Source organism: Apostichopus japonicus, chromosome 2 (genome assembly GCF_037975245.1).
Source record: "Apostichopus japonicus isolate 1M-3 chromosome 2, ASM3797524v1, whole genome shotgun sequence".
NCBI classification, from domain to species: Eukaryota; Metazoa; Echinodermata; class Holothuroidea; order Aspidochirotida; family Stichopodidae; genus Apostichopus; species Apostichopus japonicus.
This window is the reverse complement of record NC_092562.1, coordinates 1,603,642-1,624,133: the sequence shown is the minus strand read 5'-3', so window position 1 is coordinate 1,624,133 and position 20,492 is coordinate 1,603,642. Positions and strand designations below refer to the sequence as shown.

The window sequence follows — 20,492 nt, the reverse complement described above, 5'->3', positions numbered from 1 at the left end:
ATCTTTCCCAATGAGACCATCACTATGAGGCCAACATCCCTAGTATGGGATACTGTGTGTGTTATAATTCTCCCTCACATACTGTTACGCGTCGAATTTAATATATATACCGACACGATAAGTTATGTCTGCTAGCTTCAGACAGGTCAAATCGTTTTCTGTGTACTGTTAATTTGAATTATAGGGATTGCACGAAAAGCTACAGAAAAATGGAGAAAGACGTAGAAAATGAGGCCGTTGATATAGAAAGCATCGACGATTCTAGGTATATCTCTATAGTCTTTACATGGTCATCGAAAAACGTGCCCATATCAAATATTACTAATTTAGCCATAAAAGTTAGGCCTAACGTTTAAGTTAACACTAACATTCACAGGCAGCCAATTATATCGTTAGGCCCAATGCACCAAGCATACACTTATTATAGTATTTAGTTACTACTAATTATAGTAATTATAGTTACTACTTTAGTAAGTTAGTACTAGCCTATAGGTCTAACGTTAACGTAAGGGCATAGTAGTAGCACAAACTACAGTACTTAGCGGGATTGGTATTTAAAAGAAATAACAAAATGTTTTCTGTTTCCTTCTAAGTGAGCAGTTTTACCGCAACAGAAAGAAGAAATAGATCTCAATGAAGGTACTAATAAAGTTCGCCTAGGCCTAGATGCAGTAATGATATTGAGAGTTCAGTCTTATCAAAGTTTCCTTGCTAGGCCTAGGCCTACTGTATAATGTCTGGAATTCCCTTTTAAAGAACATGGTCATCAAAACTATCATCATAACTATAAGTTAATAGTATAAGCACTCTTTTTCAGTCATCTACAGGTATCCAGTTTATTATTTGTGTTGCTTCATTCTCTACTCTAGTCTTAAGTCTTAGCTATGTTAAGTGTGTATATATAGATGTACACACGGTTTGTTTGCTATTTTGTTAATTTACTTGCTTCTGTACTTTCTCTCTTCTTTTCCTGCTTGGTATTGTTCTGCTCTGCCAAGTCCCAAGGTTTCCTAGAACACATCCTTTCACAAATACTGTAGCCTAGCATTTTTACTGTACATATGTTTCATTTTGTTTATTGTACTGGAAACAAAATTAAATGAAATGACATTGTTAATTTGGTACTTTTTCTTTTTGTTCAATAGGCCAACCCTTAGTATGATGGACACTCCATCCAGTTCATCCTCCACATGGTATAAGGTCAGTTTGGTATCTTTAACTTTCATCAGTATTGCACCCAAATATATATACTGTATGCTGTAATGTCAAATCGTGGTCATTCATGTGTAGATTTTTTTGTTACTGTTGCCATTCAAAGCTATTTTATCCTGTTTAATTATATTATCTCTTAGCCAAATGCTGTTTGAACCGCTTTGCCTTTCAGAGTGAGCCGAGACAATACAGCCAGATTGAAATGCCAAAGGATTTGGATCCAGAAAGTCAGAAACTGATAGAGAAGATGTTGCGAGAAGAAAGGTACATTTCTATCACAAATATGCATCACTTGACCATGAAAATTATACTTTGCCCAGGAATTGGGATGTTGGGGAAATCATTTATTCCTTTAAATTAAGTTTCATTCAAGTGCAAAATTGGAATACACTTGAGGCAATGATATTTGTAGATTTGGGAATAATTTACATCATGAAAAGTGTTTGAATTTTGGGCACAGCAATTTCAAGGTTTTATGGGTGCTGTCTGTAAAGTATTGAAAAAACACCAAAATACTGTACATGGACAAAAACTGATATCAATTTGCTCTGTGATAATGGATTAATTATGCTCCTGGAGAGGTTACAAATTATGAGAGGAAATCTGTGTTCAAATTATCAATTTGCAGTTGCTATATGAATAGACAACCACTTTTATTCCCAATTATTTTTTACTTATGAGTGGTTAAATCCTAACTGCAGGTATTGATAATTTTGTTATACAATCTTTTGTATGTAATTTTAGCATTTGAAGTCAAATAAACATTTAACAATACGGTAAGTTACACATGTATGCAATGGATCTGACATTAAAATTTCTTATAATGAACAGTAGTCTGTACATGTGCAATCACATTTGGTATCATGGCCCAGTAGAGTTGTAGATTTGCTGCCTCCTGATGACAAAACTTACAATGTCTTCCTTTAACTTGGCATTTGCAACAGTTTAGCATTTTTCAATTTGCTTCATAAATACAGAAGTAGTGAAGAGCATTTCAAGTATGGCCGACACATAACAAAGAAGAACAAAAAAGAGGCTTTCAAATTGTTTTCATTAACCTGTGGCTTTATGACCATTTAGTGATTGGAGTTCCAGCAGCTGTTTGAGTTCATTTTGATACAGTTTCGGTACTTTTTTGTATTTTGAAAACCCAAAACCACGTAGTTATTTAAATTGCCCTAGAGTCCCATCTTATTTCAAGTAATGCATCGAAAGTTGAACATTCTAAAGGTGTGCAGTTTTTGTGTAACATGCACTTGGAGATCTGAAAAGAACTTTTCTGAGCAACAAACTCTTGAGAATGGAATCATAAACCGTCATTTCCTGAGCAATTCTAGGACTTATGTCTAAGTTATATTCAGTCCACTCTTCTTATATTATGGCATAGGTTTGGTCAAACTTGTCTACAAAGCGCTTAAACGAAAGGAGACGTTAAAAATATTTACTGTCCTAATCAAATATTCCACTTTTTTTTTATCTCTGTTCATTTGACTTTCTCAGGAAGTACGTATTTGGGAGAGCTGATAGGAAGATGGTCGCAAAACAGCCAGAAAAGATCATACCAAAGCTGTAAGTCCACAAATGTACTTTATGCACAGCATTTTTGTGAATATAAGATAATTGCTAGACCTGGAATGGTGACCTTTTATATTGGGAAGGAATCCTGTAAAGAGATATTCGTGTGACAAACAATACTGCTCTTACAGATAGGCAGAAATATTTATACGGCTAGGTGAAAAACCCATCTCAATACTTTCTTCATTTATTCTGATATGGCTGTTTGAAAGTGACATACTTTTGCCAGATAGAGACTTCATTATTTCACGGCAAATGTTTCTTCATAAGCTTTACATTCCTTGTATAATCTTGTTTTTGATTTGTCCTGAAATTATGTGTTCATTTGTTCGCTAATCAGTAGTTGTCAATAAACCTCTGACTTTCAGGCCTTTATGTAAATGTCAATTTTGTAGCAAAAATTTGGTTTTCTTCCGTGGATTAAGTATTGTACATTACGAAATAAAAATTCATTTCAACTTAATTACCATGGTGATGTCACTCACTCTGTTGCCAGATGCCTTCACGAATCAATTGTCACAAAATGTGAAAAATCATATCTTTTTATTTTTTATTTTATTTTGTGAATTACTACTAGAAAAGTCAATGTTGACCCCCAAAACAACTCTTTTAGATGCTCTCCACAGAGCTTGTTACCCGAGATTAGTAGCATTTAATTTTTTACCATTTACCCACTAAGTACCATGGGAAACCATGAACAATTCTACAATTTGCAGATCACTGTAGGTTATTTCCTTGTTCATATTTTTGGTTTCCCATTTCATCATGTCAAGTTTAAACTAATCATTATAATTTTCTCAGAAATTTGCCTAAAGTTCTTTGAAGTTTTAAAGAATAATACAGCCTTTTGGAGACAATGGTGGTCAATGCACATCCCATCATTGGCTAATGAATCTTTTCTTTAGGAAAACAATCAATCTGGCATTCTGCTTAGATTATTATTTGTACTAGGACAATATATGTGGTAGTATTGATAAAATAGATAATATGCAACTTTGAAAGCCAAATATCCGACGTTTCCTCTCTTCAGGAGGGATGACAAAGTATCACACAAGCAGCGTTGGACGGAAGAAGAACGGAAGTTGTTTCTGGATGCAGTGGTGAGTCTGAGTAGCTTCACAACTTCAAACTTTGTTAAAATGGGTCTTTCAGAGTCTTGCTGGAGTTTGAGAACCACTCATTGAACATATATATCGGTGCTGTGGCCAAGTGGATAAAGGCAGAGGCATTTGAAGCGATGAGGCTTAGCATTCGGGAGGCTTGGGGTTAGATCCCAGCCGGGTCATAGTGAGGTGGGTTTTTCATCCAAGAGCAGTCTACAGTTTTCCCATCTGAAATAACTTTGTAAAATTGAAAAGATTCCAAATTTGAGTTAACATGTTGAATTGGAAGCCACCCGACAAGAAAGTTGTAATCCATTATATTACAATAATATTAAAAATTGACAATATTTCTGCCGTCATTAAATCTTGCAGAAGCAATACGGACACAGATGGAAGAAAATTGCTGAAGTGATTGGTACCAGAACTCCTCAGCAAGTGAAGAGCTTTTCCAGATACGTATCTTTGAAGGTAGATTACTGCTTCTCGTTATGTTGATATTGAGTCTGGTTGTCCTTTCACAGGGTCCGCACTCGCATTTTCTAATCATTAAACTGGTTAATGATGGTTTCAAATTTGTAAGAAGCGTAGTTTCAGAATTTGTAAGAAGCATAGTGTTTCAAATTTGTAAGAAGCATGGTTTCAACATTTGTATAAGCATGATTTCAAAATTTTAAAGAAGCATAGTGTTTCAAAAATTTTAAGAAGCATAGTGATTCAAAATTTGTGAGAAGCATGGTTTCAAAATTTGTAACAATCATGGTTTCAAAGTTTGTCAGAAGCATGGTTTCAAAATTTGTAAGAAATGTGGTTTCAAAATTTGTAAGAAGCATTGAAAGAATGGATCATGCAACACTAGTGTGAACTTAACGTTATTTAGTTGCTTTAGTTTCATACTTTCTTTTATTTTGCATGATTCAGTTGCTTTCTTGAATTTAAGTTTTCCTTGGAAGACTCCAGGATTGTTGTAGAGTGATTGTAAAAGTTACACTGTTAAAACTATATGTTTTTGCTGTAAGAGCATTCTTTGAATAAATGAAACTATGTTTCATATTTGCCTGATACATTGGCTAGATTTATTTAATGGCAATTGGTTTTACCAGAGAGCTGTTACTGGGACCAAGTAGCTGCACTCACATTTTACACCAAAGCAGAAGAAACATATTTACAGATATCTGCTTATGTTGACAATCTTCTCTTGATATTATCACTTGAATATTGCACAAAGAAGTGTTACATTTCTATTTTTTCTTCGGCATAAAACAATTAAAATCGGTAAGAAAAGGTCTTGCAATAACCCTGTAAATTGATAATCCGACTGGATGTAAGTCATATTTGAGTTTATTTTCCAATTTTTAATGTTTCTTGTATTTGCTTGTTGGCTATCATTATGGTGATACCAGCTCACATTGGAATTTCCATCCAGCTTGAAAACATCCATGAAAGTCAAGCCCCCCCCCCCCCCAAAAAAAATTCATTTTGATAAACATGAGGGTTGCATTTCATTGCAGGGATTGGACGGTCAAGATCAAAACCTAGTGGGTGTTCCAAAACATCTGGATAAAGGAAAGATGCCGGTAAGAGCGGTCACCAGACCGGATGAGAATGAGGATAAGCAAGGAAACTCTGGTGAGCAGGTGAAGATTAAATCCAGCACAGAGTCAGACGAAGACGAAGAGATAGACATCCTCAACGACTCAGAGGAAGAGAACTCCGCAGACGACGCAAATTTTGTGGCCGCTTCGTCCGATCAAATCTTGACGAACCACGGCAAAGTCTCGGGTCGTCAGGTCGTGGGAGAGCAACCGCGGACAGCGGACGACGATGAAGATGGAGAAATATTCGTGGTTGGCACTCTGCAGTCAAATGTGGAAGAAGTCGACCGGGCAAGGAGTGAGGTAGGAGACCTTAAACTCGACGATACAATTCCAGCCGCTAGCAAGTGCAAAGAGTACAGTGAGGTGGAAATGGCAGAGGCAGGACCCAAAGAAATGGAAGCCACTCTCTCCTCAGGTAAATCTATTGATACTAAGGTAGAGTCACCGTTACCGGAACAAGAGAAAATAACTTGTAAAGAATCGAGATTAGATGAGGAAGAAGAAGGAGAAGAAGAAGATGAAGAAGAAGAGCTCGTTAACTTTATGGATGATGCTGTCAGTCCAGAAGGTGACAGAAGTCTCTTCATTGCAGACAAGATGTGGTCATCTCATGAAAATTCAGGTGAGCTCAAATGATTTTAATTCCCATACATTATAAAAGAGTAATCGTTTGAAATAGTACAGTCAAGGTGCATTTGACTCTGTGTTTGTTTGTATTGATATATGTGTGTACTGTAATTTATACAATTTTAAAGATCAAGTCAAAATTTAAAACAAAACAAAGAATAGTAGAATTTTCTGAAAGAGGATGTGAGCTAAAAATTGTCTTTCTTAACATCTGCTCCACGGAAATATTTTTGGTGATCTGTGAGGGCGAGGGAGACCGCTGAACGAAAATTAGGATCCCCAAAAACAGAACGGATCCATAAACATTTGACAACTTACGTACGCTGTCCAAGACAGAACAATACGAAGAGTACCGTCCGATCGCAGAAAATTTGACAATTTTTCAACGTGCCCTCAGCTGACGTAAATGGTAGTACTGACTATGCCCGGGGGTCCAAGTACATTTCTTCCTTGTCACTAGTGCTCCTCCGTGCATGGAGAAATCCTGAGAAGCCAGCAGCCACCTCATGTCATGTCATCAATGGATTTGATATTACATTCAATTGCTGTCTATTTGTACATTAGGTGAGGGAAAAAAATATTCAGCAAGTTGGATTGTCCTGGGAAATTCAGGGATTTTAAAGCTCTCTGTTTCCTGCATTTACAGGCCCATCTGGTATGAGAGGTCTGGGCATACTCAAGTAAGAAAATTAAGTAGTGGCTTTTTTATTTTGATTTAATTCACTGTTTAAGACAGTCGCCGGTATTCCTTTTCCTTAATTATTCAGTTTTAAATATCGTTTCTCTTTCGGAGCAGTCTCTCCGGCGCAGAGTAATCAAGGGATCATACTGGACAGAAACGTCATCACAGAAGAAGAGAGATTAATTCATGGCAGATTCTTCATGGATTATGGGAAAAGGAAAGCAGACAACCCAGAGAGATACCTACTGATTCGAAACACAATTTTAGACAAGTGGTAAGAAACTGTAAATCTTTATGGTACATGTTCAGGAGAAGAATTCATTGCTTCTCTTTTCTGCTTTGTAAATTGTGACTTATCTATATATTTATTTGTTTTGTTTTGTTAGTTTATTTTTGGGAGAGGTGGGGTGGTGGGGGGGGTGTTATACCCCATACTGTATAGGAAGATCATTATACATAGTTTGTTTCCTCTTTGAGAGGTTTATCCACAAGGGTTCGCCCCCCCACCCCCCCCCCCATGTTTCACCATGTTAAAATGTCTCGTCAGATTTACCCCAGTCATAAATAAATAAATAAAAGAGTGACAGGAACGATAAGGAAAGGTCTGCAAGTGATGAAATCAGAATGCAAAATTAAGTTAAATAACCAAGAGAGGAGTAGCAGTATGCTGTAAAACATATTATTGGTGTGTGTGTCTGCAAGTGTGTTTGTGTTTTTAACAATTGGAGTTTGGAAGAAACTAACATATTTATCAACACAACAAGTATCACTCCAAATAAGGTTGATCAATTGATCAGATTAAGCAGGATACAATAGTAATTGTTTGTTGTTTGCATGTAACTAATGCTAATAGTAGGCAGTAATAAACATTTCCAGTCGATTCCAAGAGGGTTGTCCAGACTATTTTTCAAATCAGAATATTACATACAAATAGTTCAATGAGAAATTTTTCTAATTTTGCTTTAAATGTTGCTTTTTTATTTTTATTTGAAATAACATTTCACAAACCACATAGCTACTTTAAGATTACACAAGTTGTGGTAAATAAGGACCTCTATGTGTTTATCATCTTTGTGATAGAAATGACATCATGCACACTGGTGTTGCCAGATGCAAAACACAAAATATCACTAAGCTTTGCAAAATTCAGACGTTTGCCATATCAAATGCTACGAGGATGTCGTTTTAACCTAAAGATGGAGACAATTTTCAGTGATTTTGTAAAGCCATCAACTTTTCCACAACTTTAATATCAACTGAATGGTGGGTGACACTATCGTAAGAAAATAGGTATTTCTTTGAAAGTAAGCCTACTTATAGCTTTTACATACATGGTCTATATTGTATATAATATGTTTTCCGTTTGTCAGGGAAAGTTCCAAACCGAGATACGTGACCAAGGCTGTGATTCGGAATTCCATCGGAAAATGTGACGTGAACAGCATTGGTAGTATCCATGACTACTTGGAGCAGATAGGGGCTATAAACTACATTAATCAAGGTAGGACCCCTACCATGCACCCATTCCACCCCCAACCCCTCCCCTTCCCATTCCACCTCCCCCACATTTCTATTTTCTCAATGAATCTTTCCTTTATCAGGTCATATTTTATTTAGTATCACATACTTTAACCTAAAATGCTATGTGACACTGAATAAATGATGCAAATGTTCACACAAGTTATGTACACATATGCATGTACACATATGCATTGTACACAATGTATATGCAAATGTTCACACAAGTGCAAGATGTATAGCAGTTTTTGTACACTGAAGCGTACTATATTTTAGTATCTTTATCAGAAATAAACTTGATAATGCTGGAAAAAAATGCTACATATAAAATGTGATCTCTAAATTTATTCCCTGTAATTTGTGTCAACATAATGCATTACTTTACCAACGGAATATCATCTAAAGACAAAATTTACTCGTCGAAGATGCTTTCGTAGACAGATCTATTTCGCTTTGAAATTTCTACTCGTTGAAATGATAAGATTTTGCCACACTCAAAGTGAGATGTTAGTTGTGGAGGTGTGTATATGTAGTGTGTTTGTTTAGTAGATTTAGTTAACAAGTTTCTCGGAAGCTATGGAAACGCAGCCTTTATATGTTTAATTTCTTAATTTTTTTTTTACATCAATTAAATTCATCAGAGGAACAGAAAATAGACATTTCAGAGATCACAGAAGATGAAAAAAGTCTCAATCCAGACTTTTTCCTACCAATGGATAGGCCAAGAACAAAAACCCCTGAGAAGTACCTGAAAATCAGGAATTTTTTTGTTAATTTATGGTAAGCATTCGTTTCTTCTTCTTTGTCTTTTTTTGTTCATTTTATATGAATAATTATGTAAATAACTCAAAAAACAGAAGGCTGCCTGGGGAAATTAATTTGAAACATTTCCGATTTTCCCAACGCATGCATCTGGATTTGATTTTGCCCATATTTGATTTTTTAAACAGGGAATCATCAAAGCCTGCTTACATTTCCAAAACAATTATTCGTGGCTCCATGAGAAACTATGGTGATGTCACAACCATATCCCGCATCCACAAGAACCTCGAGGAACTTGGCTTAATAAATGTCGGAGTAGGTAAGTAGTGAATCTAAAACAAATTGAAATATCTGGTAGTGTTGTCCTACCTCAGACTTTTTAAATCCTTCATATTTCTTGGTTTTCATCAAGACATCCCAAGAATGGCAACAAAAGTAACAGATGGGTAAAGTGAAATACATTCCCGTGGTTACCAAATTCGGTTTGCTGTGAATCCTGGGATGAGAATTTTGGTTAAACTTGCTCCTTTTTTTTTCTTCTTCATAATTTCATTAAAAAATTTTAAAAAATGCCAAACTTTAGGAACTAAAAAGAACAAGATTTTCCATTTATTTCTAAATTTTTATGAGATTGTTTGTTGCTTATCGCTTTAATTTGTGTTTTTTCCTTTTCTCAAGAAAACCCCTACAAGAATATACTTTCAAAAAGGAACAAGGAAACCCTGACAAAGAGGAAAGAATTACCGACATGCAGTGCTGCAAGGAAAAGCCAGGTACACATCATGTAATGTTTATGTATGCTAATATATGCTAATATATGTTTATATTTATGTTTATATTTCTTGATGTTATGTATGCTAATATATCTTAATATATTTTAATATATATGCTTATATTTCTTCATGTGATATGTGATAGGAAACATTAAATACATACATACAGTCTATGTTTTATTGGGCGTGTGTGTGTTTCCTGCATCATTTTATTTAAATATCAATTGACTATTTTCATTGACCACCATAAGTCTCCCACTAGTTTCAATTTATTAGTTTTGTTTTATTTGATTTATTTCTCATTTGTTACTTACCGTACGGACTATAAATCCCTTTTTTCATATTTTTATATCCTTTTTTCAGCGTTCGTGTTTGAAACAGGACAAGAAGGAAGAAGATGACATACCTGTACCCGAACCCAAGAGGTATATTTATAAAGACCCCTCTGAACCCCCCCTTACCCCCCTCTCAATCTGCTCTCATGTCTCGCATAAGTATTTTGTATCTACGTTCTACTCTCCTTCACGTGTTCCCTTCTAGTCATGTTCTACTTTCATTTCATGTTTCCAGACCGAAGAAGGCTCCAAAAGCCAGATACGATCCTTTCAAACTGCTGGAATGTCGCCATTTTAACGAGAGCAACCCAGTAAGTCAGATGAATAATTGTCTAATGTCTCTTCCCAAATGTTTTTACCCCCCATGCACACCCCTCTTTACCCCTCATCTCAATATCAGAAAGGTGCTGCCAGTTAAAACAAAAGAAGAATTTGTATGCAATTCAAAACAACCAGTTTTGCCATTTCTGTGAACGATGATCATCTGTGTGAAATATTTTAATGTCATCACTAAACACCATTTATAGTACTTCATTATTTGAGACATGGTTTTAACTATTTTTAATTATTTTTCTTATTTGCTGATTTAATCATTGAAGATTAGTGATATAGTATAATACTACATGTTAATATAGATGTGAAATCACAGAGGCCATCACCGGAATACCTTGCAGCACAACACAACCTTACTATTTGCCCAGGGTGCATGTCTACAAGAATATTTCCATATTGTTTGAACAGCATATTTCTTAGTTCTGGTTCCTTATTATTAAAACAGTGACAATTTAATTAAGTGTATATTCCACATATATAAACACACAGACCTGACATGACCTCAGTGTAAAGTTACTGACATATATTTAACCATGATAGTTTGTGTTCTCCTTTCAAAAGGCACCATTTGCTGTTACCATCGAAGCTGATGCCCTGGCGCTGATGGATTTGGTGAGTTTTGCGTTTCAGACAAGCTGACAAAATTCTGTCTTGAAATCTATGAACTGATTTCTGAAATTTGGCTGGATCATCAATAGGCCAATTTCTAGGAAAATGTATTTAATATTAAAGTACTTTTCCAGGAATTCAGATAAGTCAAAGAAAACAAATTATGAGAAAATCCTTCTAAGAGCTGATCTATACCCTGTTGAATAAGAACTTTTGTTCACTGATTCCATGAAATCTTCCACAGAGAAGCATATATAGATCTGTAATTGTAACCTGAAACTTTGAAATAGCAATGGAAGGGAATCCCTGGTTCCTGATTGGTAATGAATAATTAATTTATGGTAATTTGTGTTTACAGGTAGAGTCATTTGTCTTGCAATCTCAATCTTGTTTATTAAACCACCATACGATGTGCATCTGTTTGTATGTTTGCTTGTTTACTTGTTTACCTTTCAGCATGCTCACCTATCGTCAACAGAGGTGATTGGTCTGTTAGGGGGTAACTATGAGGAACATTTCAACCAACTGATCATCAAGGTAGCTAAACCTTGCAAAAGCCTCAGTACCGGATTACAGTGTGAGATGGATCCAGGTATTAAATTTTTTAATTTAATCAAAATCATACTTTTAATCCTTTAACGATGTGGAATAAACTGACATTTCGTCTGTAAAACTAAGGTATCTGAATTATATCTAATGGCACAAACATGCCTGCAGACACACACACAGTCAGAGGTGTGTGTGCCTAGAGAACCTAGCAACTTAGCAGACGTTAGATTTTGATCTTACATTTCATGTTTTTAACGAGTGGTTTGCTTCACCTCATTATCTGTATTTCTTTTTGTATTATGGAGACGGCGGCTGTCTAATTATTGACTCTCAGATTTTATTTATCAACTGGGACAGACTTGCCTTGATTTCGTTTTGTATTATGGAGACAGGGATTGTCAAATTATTGCTTCTCATATTTTATTGATGAAACACACTTTTTGCATTGGAACGGTTGAATTTGTCCAATTAATAATCAATTGCTCCAAACCTAGGAAGTATCATTCAAATGTTTTGCAATTGAATAATCTATTAACACCGTCCTGAACCCTTTTTTTTGGCTGAATGAAGTTAATTAGAAGTTATTAAGTCTATGTGATTCAAGCAATGGTGTCCTCCAACTAATTTGTCATAATTAGTACTCATTACATCCAATATGTAAATAGGAAATTTTCAACAACATTTTTTACTTTCTGTTCATAACTTGGAATGAAACTTAATTAGCCAAATAAATGAATAAACTATATTGTTTTGCAAATTTAGTGTTGAACACTATCAATATTTTATCAAACTGGATACTAAAAGCCACTAAAAAAAACCTTTATAACAGTGAAAGTCACAGTAGGCAAGTGTTTGTTTATACTCTTTATTTTAACTTGTGCATATTGAGTCCATGAAATCAGCAAATAGCTAATTTGAAGCGTTAGAGCCAACAAGAATGGTAAACTTAGAAACTTTACAGTTAACAAGAAGAAAAAAATAAAGGTGAGAAACAAACTGTTTATCTACTACAGAAAGGCATTGTAATTGAATATGCAAAACTCAGAGTTCCTCGACTGTATGCTTGGTAAATTTAAGGAATTGTTTACCATTCTGTATTGGAGCCACTGCACAAGAATGTTGATTTTATTGAGTGTTAGATTCCGTGGTAACATATTTCTGTCCCATCACATAGTGTCTCAAACAGAGGCCTCTGTACAGATAATGTCTCACGGTCACCAGGTGGTGGGATGGTATCACAGTCATCCAGCATTCCTTCCCAACCCATCCGTCCGGGATGTAGAAACCCAAGCGGAATTCCAGGTAACGTCAGCTGTTAATTTATTGTGTTTAGCTATTATGTATACTATAATTTTATCAACTCCATTATGGAATAATTATAGGAAAATGATTGCACATGTTTTAAATGTGCCTTGATCTGCTTTAATATAAATAGTTTGATGGCTACATAGATGGTAAGGGCCAAAACACAATTAGTTTAGAAACATGCATAGTTGTTTTTTTTGTTACCTTATTATGAAATTCGGTCATGTTCATCCTAGTAAGGGTGGACAATGTCTCTCTGTGATTTCACAATTCATGGACCCCTTCAAGTCAGAGTACTGGGTCAGTGAGCCCCCCCCCCCCCCCCACCCACTCCGTTCAAACTCAGAAGCCAAATCACCAATGAGAAAATGCACAAATTTTCTTTAAGTTTTGAGTAATGAAAAAAACGTATCTTTTTCTGGATTTAATAATCCCACAATTCCAATGTAACTAAGGATGTGTCAATGTTGTGTAGTATTAATGACCCAATGTCTTGACCACATTGGAACTGAGATGGGAAACCTAAGCTCCCTCTAATGTGGAGTGTATAATGTTATTTAGTCGTTTGCTTCAACCCTCACTCTCCAAGGATAATACACTTGTTGAAACGTAGATGCCCATCCTCTCCCCTTTCTTTGTTCTTAACCTGTTTTGGACCGGATACAGCATCCGAAACAGACCAGAGAGGTTCATGAAATATTCAACAGGGAATGGCATCGGTAATGCAGACTACTTCAGCCATTAAAAGTCGAGGCAATGTCTTGAGTCGTTACAGGCCTGCTTCTATTAAAGAGGAAGAAGCCATTAATCTAGAAACACAGATTTATTGAAGTCCTTATTATTATAGAGAATAGATAACTTTATTCTTGACACCAGTTGGATAGAAATAGGAAATTGAAAACCTCATCAATTTTCTGCTTTAAAGTCTCATCGTTTTGAGTAGTTTGAGTAATTTATGTATCTTCCAAGAGCAGGTTGATGTGTCAAGTTGCTTTAAAACTGCTTTTTTGCCAAATTATTAACGGTCTAGTTGCAGTCTCAAACGAGACTAATCCCTTCTTGAAACAAGGGAGAAGTGGCGGCTATAACACAAATTCCACATAATCATCGTGCTTTTCAGTATAGTTTCTATCCTAGGACTATAAAAGACTGGAATACGCAATCCTTGGCCGTTAAAGAGAGCCCTAGTCTTGAGGTGTTTAAGACAAGATTGCCCACGCTTTGTTATTAACACTGCTGCGCACCAACATCCTCGTTGTGATACCCGAGAGGGGTTTTTTAATGAGTACCTAACAGAGAAAACTAAACTGGTTGTTACGTCTCTTGAGTGTAACTTTGAAGATTTTATTCCACTGCGTCATTATGCCTGCCATTTGTCTTGACAGAGCTGGTTCGGCCAGGGCGGGGCTCCGTTTGTCGGGATCATCATCAGTCCATACCAGAGGAGCGACACCTCTATGATCAACTGCCTGATGGTAAAACAAGTGGAATACGTTGCAGACGAAGAATGTGAGTTGACTTGTAGTAATAATAACTCATAATATTAATAATCATATTTAAAACAACAATAAAAAAAGGATTGGAACACAAGAAGCTGTATTTGAAATGTTCAACAATTGTGAAATTTCACAGTCATTTTACCATTTACTTGTAGTAATAATTTAGCAACAACAACACTTATGTTAATATGATCAGCGAATTGTATTTTTTGATGTTCTGTGTTTTTTTAGATATTTGGATGGATAGCTGTTAAATCCTTGGTCTGGTCACAGAGTTAAGTTAGTTTTTAATTTTCGAATATGTTATTTCTGTCAGAGTTACTAATAATGTTTGTTTCCACTTTTCCTGCAGATCAACCTTTTCAGTTTGACTTTTCAACAAACAAAGAAAATGCTAACCCTGGGCTACTTGTCCAAAAGAGCAGAGAGTTGATGGAGATGTTTCACGGTCACCCCGCGTAAGTAAAAACAAGTCTTTGAAATAGCTATTTATTATATATTGCCACCAATTACTGACAGGTTCACCAAATCTATTATGTTTGATATAAAATGGACTTAAAGGCAGTTATTTTATGATGCCAAGCAGTCATATACAGCCATGGGGATAGTCACAGCACTCGAGTCGTCATTAAATGCTTCAAGTCAGGGAGGGGGAGTGAAGGGGAGGACTGCCCTCTTTGAACTTTATCACCAAAGGAATGTTAAACTAACAGATAGTTACTGATTCTGTTGGATGGGAAGAAATTCCATCACCCAGAAACTGCTACATGTAACAGGTAATCACATTCTAAAAGCAACTGTGGAAAATTTCACCTTTTCTTCGTCATTCTGTGAAAACCAACTGCGCTTTGTAAACCAAAGGAAATAACTTGCTCTGGGATTTAATGGTGAACGGTTTGTATTGTGTGTGGTACAATCCTCAACATCGTTTTGACACATCAAAGTGGTGTAATTATATACACTTCAAAGGAAAGCAGCTTTGAAGTTATTATTTGGAATGAAATATCAGTAAAGCCAGCTCATGCTATACATTGTTAGTAGTACTATTATCACTTCAAAACAAATTGGAAAATATAAACCCAAATCAACTTTTACCTCATTATTATTTCGTTTTGATCCTAGCAGGATCTTCTTCAGAGGCTTCAGCCTATGAAGAAGATCCTGCTAGGATCGAAACGTCAGGCCAACTTACTTTTACACATTCTATTACACAGGCTCTTTAGTGGATAAGCAGTTTGCTAACAATTTTGTTTTATTTTTATTTTCATTATTATTATTTCGAAAAAATAAGCGGCAAACAAGCTAATCACTTAGACATTGGTAACGGAATGTCATGTCAGACAGCATTGAAAAATGTAATCAAATATCAACTCCAAAAGCTGCTTCCATGACGTGCAGAGCTTGAACGTTAGCATGTATTGTGTTTGTTAGCCGTATGCGATCTTAAAGGCCCGATCACACTATACCGAAATAGCCAGTTTTTCGTTCGGGTCTTCTAGCCACAGTAATAAAGGACCTGAATTGCTATCTGTTGAGCCATTCCGATGTGGAATAGCCCTCTCCTAACTTTTGATATTGACTCCGTTTCCTTTTATCGGATAGCTATCCGATTTCTCTTCCGATTTTTATCGTTTTTCGATGTGACGTCACTTCAGAATGCAGTCCGTTCCAGAACCCCTCAGATTTGGAGTAGGTATTCGAATATTCCACTGCATTCATTACATTCACTACCACAAACCTCACTCTTCGGCCTAAAATCGGAAAAATCGGACCGTATTCCGATAAAATATCGCTGTAGTGTGACCGGGCCTTAAGGAAGTATTGATCATTTTATTTAATAAGAATGTCACACGATATGGATTGATTGATTTTTCAACATGATTGATTATCTTACAGACCTATCCTGATGAATGAGCTTTACAATAATACCTGTACTTACCTTACAACGGTAAGTTTCTGTTATTTAAATTACAATGTATTTGCTTCAAAAGTTATCTTTTATTAATGCGTAGTCTTCATATTAACTTAGTAGATCAAACCTACTCCCTACCCACGCATAGAAAGTAACCTTTTTCCCTTGGGACCTCTAATGCACCCCCTCCAGTGAGGTTTCAGTTGTTCTCATTTTCAAATTTGACTCATTTTGGGTTAAGTCAAAGCTTTTAATTTAACTGTGGTGTCAACTTTTCAAGGTATGTGCTGGAAGCATACAGGAGACACAAACCCAACCGTCAACGTACCTTATGCAATAGAGATCTTTGTGATGGACAATGCTGGCTCCGTTTGGGAGATATCCTAGTTGAAATATCGTCTCTGGAAGCTGTCGTTCGTAAACTCTGTTTATATTACACGATCTTTCTCTCGTAACACCAGCCATCCTTAACCAAAGTTTCTCCCATTTGATCAGGTTAATAATACCTCCATGGTTGTTAATAATCATTATTAAGAAGTGGATCATGAAGCCAGTCCCACACCGCCGGACTGAACAAAACACGACTCAATTCGACCACAGCGACCTGGTTTCGATTGTCGTCAAGACATGTAGCCGTACAACTGACCGGGGCAAACTGATTTCTGCTGATAACTATCAGAACCCTTTTAGTTCACAAGGAAAGCTCAGTTAATTGTTTACATTGGTATTTGAAGCTCGGCAGTTGTAGTCCACATTTAGAGTTTCCCGGACTGAAGCCGACATGAATGAAAAACTGACAAAATCTTGATCATTTGGTAGGTTTTATAATTTTATTACTCTCACACCTTGCAGAGTAGGTTTTCTATATTATGGCAATACTTAGTACAAAGATTACTTGGGGCTAATTGATATCACTGTTGAGTACAATGTCACTGATGGGCTTCGACACCAGTGGTACTAACCACCGTTCTTTCTTACTTTGTGACTATCAAGAAGTTATTGATATTGTTTAATAGCCCCATCATATTTTTGTCAATTCTTTGTTCCTAGACCTTGTCATCCATCTGCAGTCATTACCAGAGTCAAGAGCATAAGCAAATCATCCAAGAAGAACTCCGGAGACTTCTGCTTCCACCGGAAAGGGAAAACGACGACGACAATGAGAGGGACGCAACCGTTGAGAACACCTCGGACCATGACCACGGCTGAAGGGATACTGACGTGACCAGCCTAGATGGGTTGAGACTCTACCCATAAATAGAGCAGATGAAATTATTTGAGGCCTTTAACTGCTGGTCGAAGGAGCATTTGTTCTCTCAAAGCAGATACCTCTTTGTGAAGCAGATGTGTCGTTCGTAAATCGTGACCCGGGCATTTATGCAGTTGTAATATCGAAAATTCGACATCATAGTGTACCTTAGAGCACTGGGCTTACGAAATGGTTATCATGATACTAGGTGGTCATTCGAATTTCAGGGAATAATAAAGTGTTCAAAGTTTGCAAAGCAATTCTAAAGGTTCTGACCATTTGTCTCATATAAAAGGCTTGTCTACTATGTACAGAGACTGCCATACATGTTTGCACTTGGACAGCACTTTACCCATTCCTGGTAGCATTTGGCAATTCTGAAATAATAGACTTGGACAATGTACTTTGAGCATTTTTGCTGTAGTTGTGTTTGTTATTGATGTCATTTGTGGGAACACCTGGCTGCATAGCTTATTTGCTAACAGTTCCCAATCAAGCTATTTCTATTCTAAGATGATGTGTTTTATGCTGAAATATATCAGGGGAATTCACAGTTGCATAGCTACTGATACATGCCCCTCCCTCCATCCCTTGATTTATTAACCAAGGAAAAAACAGCCTCTGAAATGTGTGGAATAAAATATACAGGAGAACAGGATTAGAAACATGTACAACAATCAAACATGATATTAGTGTTTGTATTAAACACCTGAGCAAAGATACATGTTTATGTTACACAGTCAGAAGAATTGGTCAAGTGCATAACTTTAGTTACTTGTCCATGCACCCCAAACCATGAGAATAAAATATTGGGATACCAAGATGCACAAGCACTAGATTACCACTGCTATATTCATTGACAAGGGTTTGACAATTAATATATAAAATAATTATCCAAATGACCATCCCATAATTATTCATAATGATCAATCAATGTGTCGTCGATATTTAACCGATCACCAAATATTGGGTTGGTGTACATCTTAACTGACAAGATTAGAACACTGGATTCAAACCCATCAACAAATGCATATAGAATGAAAGGAGGGTATAGCACATGAAATAGCGCCCTCACAATTTGTCATGTGATCACCACAGTCCATTTCGCTATGTACTAGCATAGCCCATTATCCAATCTGAAATAGCATTCTATTGGACTATCATGAACCATCAATCCATGAAATATCACTAATATCAACATGAACACAATGTAAGTTCGAATACCTGCAACATGAATAACGTCAAACATATCGAAAGTGAGCACTACTATCGTAATATTTTATCATCATATTCTGTTCAGGTTTCTCAAGACTTCAGCTTGTTTGGTCGGACAACCACGCTAACACGTGTTGGCTGGGATGCACCACACTAGCGTGCCTTCCATTCGGCTCAGTGATATGACTCACATCACTGTGTGAAACTGACAAAAACCTAATAATTTAACATTTATATAACTATCATAACTATAATCACATAACGAGACTTCGCATTAACCAGGGTAATATTCAGTTTCAGTAAATATTTTAACTACCGTCACTACATAAACTGCGGTACAATACTAATGGACAGGGTAAAGAGGGTGTCCAGCAATTGGTCAATTGTGATACCCCCTGAGCATGGTAAGAGCACTGGTCATCAAGAAATAGTACCAAGCCCTACCTATTCAAGAGTTCATCTAACTACACTCAAGTTGTGGGGTCAGTATACTTACTGATGAACAGTTGCTGAACTAAGAAATTAACTTGCCACAAGATTATTAAAATGGATCAAACTAAAAACTATTACTGTACTAAAACTTATTAAGTGTTTCGTCTCACTTCCACTTGTTTTCCTGCGTGCAATAAACAAAAATACAAACGTTACAAAATTTTCTACATTTTATTTAATGTTACATGTTATAATACTTTGATAGTCCAGCTAATGTGACTACAACGGACTCGTTATTGGATTTCAGTGTGCAAACTCTTCAAGCAATTTCAACATTTTAATCACCAACAGCTGTGTCAAGGTCCATTTACATATCAGAAGATGTCATCATTTTCTATCTGATGTAGTAATTTCTTAACAATATCTGTCTATAGAAAGAGAGAGGCAACACCAATGATAATGCATATTCCTACTGGAGACTGGGGGTCAGAAACTTTTGACCGAAAAGTAAATCCACAATCGTCTGTCAAGTGTCAGCACATGAGTGAGTTATAAATATCGTTGATTCAATTCTCAATATTTTGTTACCCCTAAATGTTTTACTATCAGCATCTTTTCATCACATACAAGATTATATTTGCACTCTTCAAATCATTTTTTTACTTTTACTCCACTAGTTGACATAAAATTGTAATTAGGCAAGCTAATGACCTGCAACTAACTGATATTAAGCACCTTTTACCAGGAGCTTTTGATTTGGGGAGGACTAGGGGGCGGGGACACATTGCCAGCTACTGTAGTTAGCTAGCATGACCAACCCGCTTATTACGATTAATGGTTGTTCACATATCACATCAGAAGTGATATCAATGCATGATGCATAATGAAATTCTGAGCAGTCTGTATTCAAATTTGATTGTCTTCCTTTGTTCAAAGACAAGGGCATATCTAATTAATGCAGTAATTTATCGAACACCTTTGATGCACCGATTTTTGTCAACAGACTTTGGTACCATTGCGTCACTCGGAAAGAGATTAGAAGGTAACTTATCTGAAGATTGTGGTTGCCGTAGACTTTACATTTTACAAACACGAAAATTTAATCACGATAATCGCACACATCGGCCTTGCATTCAGGTTAATTTTTACACGGTCATTTCTTGTTCATATTGACCTATACTATATCGTGGTTCATTGATAACATAAC

The 20,492-nt window shown here is 36.2% G+C and overlaps 1 protein-coding gene across 2 annotated transcripts; it reads left to right on the top strand.

Annotated features, from left to right (window-relative positions):
* The first annotated feature begins 108 nt into the window (after positions 1 to 108).
* Positions 109 to 19,507, top strand: LOC139973492 (deubiquitinase MYSM1-like). Of its 2 annotated transcripts, none has more exons than XM_071980225.1 (21): positions 109 to 265; positions 1,146 to 1,200; positions 1,385 to 1,476; positions 2,713 to 2,781; positions 3,818 to 3,887; positions 4,263 to 4,358; positions 5,399 to 6,107; positions 6,909 to 7,068; positions 8,165 to 8,295; positions 8,954 to 9,092; positions 9,263 to 9,393; positions 9,753 to 9,847; positions 10,211 to 10,272; positions 10,418 to 10,493; positions 11,077 to 11,127; positions 11,581 to 11,716; positions 12,848 to 12,975; positions 14,364 to 14,487; positions 14,830 to 14,935; positions 16,374 to 16,425; positions 17,440 to 19,505. In XM_071980225.1, the coding sequence occupies exons 1-21, from the start codon at positions 210 to 212 to the stop codon at positions 17,596 to 17,598; spliced, it is 2,697 nt and encodes an 898-aa protein (XP_071836326.1). In that variant the 5' UTR covers positions 109 to 209; the 3' UTR covers positions 17,599 to 19,505. The 2 variants fall into 2 exon arrangements, with proteins under 2 accessions (XP_071836326.1, XP_071836334.1); XM_071980233.1 differs by lacking the exon at positions 109 to 265 and adding an exon at positions 522 to 639 and having other exon boundaries at positions 17,440 to 19,507.
* The last annotated feature ends 985 nt before the right edge of the window (positions 19,508 to 20,492 follow it).